This window comes from Anolis carolinensis, chromosome 5, assembly GCF_035594765.1.
Source record: "Anolis carolinensis isolate JA03-04 chromosome 5, rAnoCar3.1.pri, whole genome shotgun sequence".
Classification (NCBI taxonomy): Eukaryota; Metazoa; Chordata; class Lepidosauria; order Squamata; family Dactyloidae; genus Anolis; species Anolis carolinensis.
Window position 1 is genome coordinate 53,029,802 of NC_085845.1, and position 8,220 is coordinate 53,038,021.

At 36.5% G+C, this 8,220-nt stretch overlaps 1 protein-coding gene across 1 annotated transcript in view; it reads left to right on the forward strand.

Annotated features, from left to right (window-relative positions):
- The window catches only part of rxfp1 (relaxin family peptide receptor 1), a 46,225-nt gene extending 40,082 nt beyond the window's left edge, over positions 1-6,143 (forward strand). Inside the window, exons 15-18 of the mRNA XM_008111922.3 lie at positions 746-975; positions 2,329-2,739; positions 4,219-4,437; positions 5,040-6,143. Coding sequence (XP_008110129.2) covers positions 746-975; positions 2,329-2,739; positions 4,219-4,437; positions 5,040-5,341 — 1,162 coding nt within the window. The 3' untranslated portion in view covers positions 5,342-6,143. The remainder of the gene's footprint in view (positions 1-745; positions 976-2,328; positions 2,740-4,218; positions 4,438-5,039) is intronic.
- The last annotated feature ends 2,077 nt before the right edge of the window (positions 6,144-8,220 follow it).

Below are 8,220 nucleotides of genomic sequence, written 5' to 3' on the forward strand. Positions count from 1 at the left end.
AACATTGACTATAAAAATGCATTGGATAATCCAGAACGTTGGATAAGCGAGTGTTGGATAAGTGAGACTCTACTGTACTTCTATCTGTCTATCTGTCTTGTATGTCTAAAAATGGCATTGAATGTTTGCTGTGTATGTGTGCATTGTGATCCGCCCTGAGTCCCCTTCGGGGTGAGAAGGGCAGAATATAAATACTGTAAATAAATAACTAAATGCTTTAATCCTGGAACACACCTCCATTGGAATTCAGAGGTACAGTAGAGTCTCACTTATCCAACGTAAACGGGCTGGCAGAACGTTGGATAAGTAAATATGTTGGATAATAAGGAGAGATTAAGGAAAAGCCTATTAAACATCAAATTAGGTTATGATTTTACAAATTAAGAACCAAAACATCATGTTATACAACAAAATTGACAGAAAAAGTAGTTCAATATGCAGTAATGCTATGTAGTAATTACTGTATTTACGAATTTAGCACCAAAATATCACGATATATTGAAAACATTGACCACAAAAATGCGTTGGATAATCCAGAACGTTGGATAAGCGAGTGTTGGATAAGTGAGACTCTACTGTAATAGCAATTTCTGCAAAAGATATAATATTCTGTATAACAGATCCTCATAAACAATATGGTATACATTAAAAATGTAGGTTGTCCATCAGGTTTGTATCTTTCTGTTACAAATCTATGTACATTAAGTTGATACTGAAAATATCACTCTTCTTTTTGTATTTTCAGATATTTTAAAAAATTTCAGTATTGTTGCTATGCTCCACATGTGCGCAGTTGCAAACCAAATACTGATGGAATCTCGTCCTTTGAAAACCTATTGGCTAGCATTATACAGAGAGTATTTGTCTGGGTTGTGTCTGCTGTTACTTGCTTTGGAAACATCTTTGTGATCTGCATGAGACCTTACATTCGATCAGAAAACAAACTCCATGCTCTATCAATAATGTCTCTCTGCTGTGAGTATTCTCTTGCATTAAAAATTATAACAAGGATTATTACTGTGTTACAATCTAACAAAACAATCATAAAACCTAAAATAGATACAGAATCCTAGACCTCAAATGCCTAACCATACCCACTAAAACCCAGACAGAATAAAGTTGTGTATGTGCTTGCAAAAAATATTCAGGCTTGGCTTTATAAAGGTGCTGATGATTTCCATCTAAATTTGAATAGGATAATACTAAGAATAAAGCTGGAAACAAAACTTAGGAGTTACTTTGGAGGACAAAAGTTTTCTGATGTTTACAGTTTCATGACAATCAGAAGTCAATGTATGATAAAATGGAGGGATGCAACGAAGCTTCATTTTTTTTATTGCAGTTTTGAAATAAATGGATAACAACCAGGCCTGTAGCGGGGGGGGGGGGGGGGGTTAGAGGTTCAACCCCCCCCCCCCCCGGAAATTTTTCAGGTTATAAAAAAAACCTGGTTTACTCATGAATTTTAACTGGTTAACCAAATCCCCATGCTAAGTCTATGAGACACAAAACATTAAGAGTCCCTCCAGGCACTATTTCAAGCAGATATTGACAGGTTTGTAGCGGGGAGGGGTGTGTGCTAGGGGTTAAACCCCCCCCCCCGAAATTTTCAAAACCCCTCCCGAATTTTTTTTCTGGCTACGGCCCTGATAACAATGCCAATTCTGTGCTAATGTAGTTTAGAAGCATCATCTGTAAGTTAGTTGGGGTCTTTGGATTCTAAAGATCCAATTCTGCCTTACACTCCAGTATCAATTCACTGTTGTCAATTTACTCTTTTTTTCCTGTGGTGTCAACACCTATCATTCATTTTTCCAAGACTTGCTATAAATCAAATAATTTTCCAAGTTTTGCCCTGAATGCTCTTTATCAGTCACTGACACCAACATAACTACTGCCAGTAATATATAGTATGACACCCATATCCATTGAAGATACCTCCTGGACGTTTTGTGGATATGAGAAATAGTGGATAGTAGCAAACTTTATTGAAATAAAGGATTTCCAGCCAAATAATTCTATAGAGTCACGCTGGAAAATGTAGAAAATGCTCAAGAGGGCACATTTTTGTTAAACATGTATAAATGAAACTTCAGATATTGATTGCTTGGATTGGGGAGTTAAAATCTATTTACAAATATTTAAATATAATTTCTAAGGAGGAAATTTAGACTTACTATCAATTGAGTGGCACTTCATCATACATGTACAAGTATTCCCCGCCCAATCTGGCTTTCTGTAGAAATTTCTATTTTTTGCAAGAAGTAATCAAAAAATGAAATACAATAGTCACAAATAAGTAATGCTAACATACATTTTCTTCAATAGGTGCTGATTGCCTGATGGGTATATACTTATTTGTGATTGCTGTTTTTGACTTGAAATATCGTGGAGAATACAATAAACACGCTCAGTTATGGATGGACAGTATCCATTGCCAGCTGGTGGGATCTTTAGCCATTTTATCCACAGAAGTCTCTGTTTTGCTGTTAACTTACTTGACTTTGGAAAAATACATCTGCATCGTTTACCCTTTTAGATTTTTGAGGCCAGGAAAATACGGAACAATTTCAGTTTTGGTTCTCATATGGCTTATAGGGTTTGTAGTGGCCTTCATTCCACTAAGCAATAAGGATTTTTTTCAAAATTACTATGGCACTAATGGGGTCTGCTTCCCTCTTCATTCTGAGAAGTCTGAAAGTGCTGGAGGACAGATTTATTCTGTTATCATTTTTCTAGGTAAGTAAATCCTTGTTCGTACTAGTTTATAAAAAGTTTATTTAGCCCGGTTGGCTTCCGCGCTAAATACAAAGTGCTGATCATTACCTTTAAAGCCCTAAATGGCTCAGGTCTAGGCTACCTGACCGATCACATCTCCCTTTACAAACCAGCCTGGGCACTGCGGTCAGCAGAGGAGGCCCTGCTCTCAGTCCCACCCCATGTCAAGTATGGATGGTGGGAACAAGAGAGAGGGCCTTCTCTGTGATCACCCCGCCCCCACCTCTGGAACTTCCTTCCTAAAGAAACAAAGCTGGCCCCCTCCCTCCTCTCGTTCAAAAACAGCTGAAGACCTACTTATGCTCACTAGCATATGACGAGGAAGATGATTAGATAATGAGAAATCACTACCGAGTCCCTGGTTGAGAACTATTTCGGATTTGGACTTTTTTAGTCCATGCCAGTCCAATGACTATCATTTGACTATACAACCAACCCACACTGTTTTGTAAACTCTAGTTGGCTGTTGTAAATTAATATGGATGTTTGCTTAGATTGTATGCCGTTATATAATTTTGTTTGACTACGTCTAGTTTAATTTCACCAGAAAACTGCCCCCCAACTATAACTTATTATCAGCTCATGCACTTTATCAGTGCCCTATAGATCTAGCATTTCTAAATGACATTGCGCTTCAAGCCCTAATTTATTTCAGCTCCTGTGCTTTTTCTACCAGCATTTCAAGCTATTGGTTTTTTATGATGTTGCTTCTATGTTATTATGATGCTGTTTATGAATTTTATTGCATTGTGTTTTTAATCTATGTCTGACCAGGCTTGTCCCCATGTAAACCGCCCTGAGTCCCTTCGGGGAAATGGAGGCGGGATACAAAAATAAAGTTGTTGTTGTTATTATTATTATTATTATTATTATTATTATTATTGATGTTAGATTTAATTTCCTGGTGTTAGGTTTTAATTTGATGTTAAGTTTTTAATGTTATTTTCATATGCAGAGTTCCTCTGGAGTATTATGTCAGCATTTGCTTGTTTTATGGAGGCATTGAATGTTTGCCGTTGTATGTTGGAATCCGCCCTGAATCCCCTCGGGGAAATAAGGCAGAATACAAATAAAGTTTATTATTATTATTATTATTATTATTATTATTATTATTATTATTATTATAGTAACTGATGACTTGTACATCAGCATGGGCAAGATGGAAATCAGGATCTACTGGCTGAGCTTAAGGATTTCTAGTTCTTCGTGGTTTAGCAATAGTTAAAATTATCAGCAACTTAAATCGAGAAATCTTGGGGAGAAGCAGGAGTAAACTGTATGTGAAAGGATTTTTGTGCAATCTGTTTAAATTCCAGTTTGGAATATTTTCTATTGTCTTACCATAATCTTTTGGCTAGAGTCATAATCTAGTGAGTTTGTATTGCAATTTGTTATAGCAAGCCAGTAAAAGAAATAATACATCTTTGTCTTCCACAACAGGTGTTAACTTGGTAGCATTCATCATCATAGTGTTCTCCTATGGAAGTATGTTTTATAGTATTCATCAGACAGCCATTACTGCAATGGAAATACGGAATCATATGAAGAAAGAAATTACGCTTGCCAAGAGGTTTTTCTTCATTGTGTTTACAGATGCGCTATGTTGGATACCCATATTTATATTAAAACTGCTTTCTTTACTTCAAGTGGAAATTCCAGGTATTGTTAATTTATTTAGTTTCATTTTTCACTTTTTTTCGTGTCAGGAGTGACTTGAGAAACGGCAAGTTACTTCTATTGTGAGAGACTTGGCCGTCTGCAAAGACGTTGCCCAGGGGACGCCCAGATGTTTTGATGTTTTGATGTTTTTACCATCCTTGTGGGAAGCTTCTCTCATGTCACCCCATAGAGCTGGAGCTGATAGAGGGAGCTCATCCGTGCTCTCTCCTGGTTGGATTTGAACCGACAACCTTCAGGTCAGCAACCCAACCTTCAAGTCATCAGTCCTGCCAGCACAAGGGTTTAACCCACTGCGCCACCAGGGGCTCCTGTTTTTCACTGTGAAAAGGGGGAAACATTAGTGACGCCTTAATTATAGAAGAGGGCAAAAGGGGCACTTCAACATCAAGTACAACAAAATGCTGCAAAATTTTCTTCTCACAGAAAAGTAATTTTTTTTCTTCTAATAGAAAATTGGTAAGACTTCAAAACTTGCATAGACTCATAATAAGGGAAATTGGTTGTGTAAGAGCCCATAATTACAACATTAAATGCTTCATTAATATATATTGACACAATTAAGTATTCTTCTTCCCTTTTAGGTTCTATAACTTCCTGGGTTGTGATTTTTATCTTGCCAATAAACAGCGCCTTAAATCCTCTTCTGTATACATTGACCACCAGACCTTTCAGAGAGATGGTTGAGCAAGTCTGGCAGAATTACAGGCAAAGACGGTTCTCTGGAAACAAAGATAGTCAAAAAATCTATGGACCATCACTTATTTGCGTTGAGATGTGGCCTACTGAAAAGGGTTCCCCCAAAATGACCAAACCTGGTCATTATACAGATTGCTCTGAAGAATCAATGCCAACACACTCAGAAAGCCAGAGTTTATACACGTGAAGCCGATTCCAAGCAAGACACAAGTATGAACATTTGCACATTCGGCTTTCCAATCATGGAAACTTTGCCTCTTAAAAAACAGACTCTCTGTTCCGGATTTAATATTGTAGAAAAATCAGCGATACACATCTCTTAACAGTCTCTCTGGGAAAACTATCACCAGGAACTGGAGGGTGAGAACAAGGAAAGATCGTTATTATTGCGACAACACGTCACAATCTGAGGACTAAAACAATAAGCTACAAACAACATATTAGTTTTTAAGGTGACATAAGAATCTTTTCTTAGCTGCCTATGTGCTGATAGGTTGAATGTACGTACGAGTGGGATATTTAAAGACGTAAAATGGTCAAACAATTGCTTTTGTAGCTTGACAATTCAATTATGATATTTAAATTGCAAAGTTTATGGACATAGAAAAAAGAGAAGCAAGGGAATGCTTTTTTTGAGGATACAAATCTATCTCTGTTTCTCCAAAAGCAAGGCAAGCATAGGATTGCATTGTATAATACAAAAGCTAAAATATTTGGAGAAGGCATTACGTTATTCAGTTTTAGAGCTGACAAAGTCAGATCTTATAAGATGAAGCATCGTGAAGATGGAGATAGTGTTGATGATTACATGATTAGTTATTTATGTTTACACTGGATGTCCTAATATGTATATAAAGTTGCATACTTGCACTTTAATGTTTACAGATTTTTGCAGTATCTTGAACTTGGCTACAAACCAGTGTTATTTTATATCCAGTTTCTATTGATATGTATAAATATTGTGGTGTTTGAAAATAAACTACATCTTGGAAATGAGATAACGTTGTTGTTGTTTTACAAAAAAGCAGTTTTTTGTGTCAGGAGTGACTTCAGAAACGGCAAGTCGCTTCTGGTGTGAGAGAATTGGCTGTCTGCAAGGATGTTGCCCAGGGGATGCCCAGATGTTTAGATATTTTTATCATCTTTATGGGAGGCTTCTCTCATGTCCCCGCAAGGAGCTGGAGCTGATAGAGGGAGCTCTCCCCAGATTGGATTCAAACCTGGCAGCCTTCAAGTCAGCAACCCAACTTTCAAGTCACAAGGCTTTAACACACTATGCCATCAGAGGCTCCTGGTACAAAAAAGCAGGGAAGGCAACAATATACTTTTTAAACTGTTTTTGTAGACACTGATTTATGCATGATTTCCTAAAACCAACACAGAAATAGCTATTTGGGGTGCCTTTGTATTAAACAATACCAGGAATTTACAAAGTGGGATTATCTTTTAACATAAAAGTGGATTAGTTGTTACTTAAACTTTTCTTCTACTTAGGAAGACAATTATTTATTTATGTACTACATTTATACCCTGCTCTATCTCACCCCAAAGGGGATGCAGAGCGGCTTCCAAATTGGCAACAGTTAAATGCCATACAAACAAACACACAAATACAATAAACATATACCTTAAAATACATAAAAATCAAAAAATCAACATCAATACATCAAAATCGAATACTAAAATCGCACAGATCCAAAATCATAATCCAGGAGCCATTCCAGTCTTATTGCACTTTTTTCACATCCACCTATTTCACAGATTACTCTCCAAAGGCTTGGTCCCACCACCAAGTTTTTAATTTCTTTCTAAAGGTTAGGAGGGAGAGAGCTGATCTGATTTCACTGGGGAGGGAGTTCCACAGCCATCCCCACCAACTGCACCTGCAAAGGACGTGGGACTGAGAGCAGAGCCTCCCCAGATCTTAATGATAAATTGTGCTTTATTTTATTTCCAGTTTTTGATTGCATTAGGAACAGGACATTTTTCACCAAAACTACACTGAAATATTTCAATTGTGCAATAAGTGATATGTCCTCCCCAGATAACTCTTTGTTGGTGTAATAAACTAAGAAAATCTGATTTTTGAAATGTCTCTGTTTCAGTTCGATGGGTGATTCTTTTTTTTTTTTTACCATTTTCCTATTTCTGTGAAATTTCTATTCCTTACTTTAGAAAAAATGATGCTCTTTCTATTGGAAATTCCATAACCTATTGGAAATAACTGCACCCTAACCTTATTGAAAAGGTAAAAATGATGTCACATCTGTTTGACAAATGTGAATCTCCATTAACACGTGGAAACCACCTTTTGAAAACTACTAGTCAAGAAAAGTATGACCTTGTTAGAAGTCAACTCTTTGAACAAGTGATATTCACAAGCATTCATGTAATGGCACACAGGTAACTTGGTTGTTAGACTGAAGAAACATGACTTTAAACTGCCAAGGATAAACACATGCCACTCTAAAAATATATTTGGTTAGCAGAGGATGTTTGTTTCTTTAAAGTTAAAATCATTGTTGCATTTGCCCAAAACATATACACTCCCTTTAAAATCTTTTAGCCTAAAATATGCACTCAGAGATAAAAACAAAGTCTTCTTTGAAAGTAACATATCTTGTTTACTTAACTTAATTCACCACACAGGCAAATTTCTTATTAAAGTTCAGTTATAGATAGGATGTAGTTCTCTGTGCTGAGTACACAGGATATCATTCTTAAACAATAGTCCATAGTCTTTAGGTATAGTTGTATTCACTGAAATGCATAATATATACATGCATCCACCTCCACTGAGGTCTAAAGCAGACTTAATACACTGAAGTCCACAATCACACTGTAGCCACTGAAATCTAGATAGCAACCTGCTTTCATTGAAGACCAAACACCTACTTTTCTACTAAAGTCCAAACAGCAACTGAACATAAAATGGAGTACTGAGTCTGAACATGCTCAGTACAATCACATGTCTATAATCCCTCCCACACAAAAGAGGTAAATCAAATTGGCAATTCAGCATACACATAGATTATAAGTTAGCAAATATATACATTAACAAATAAA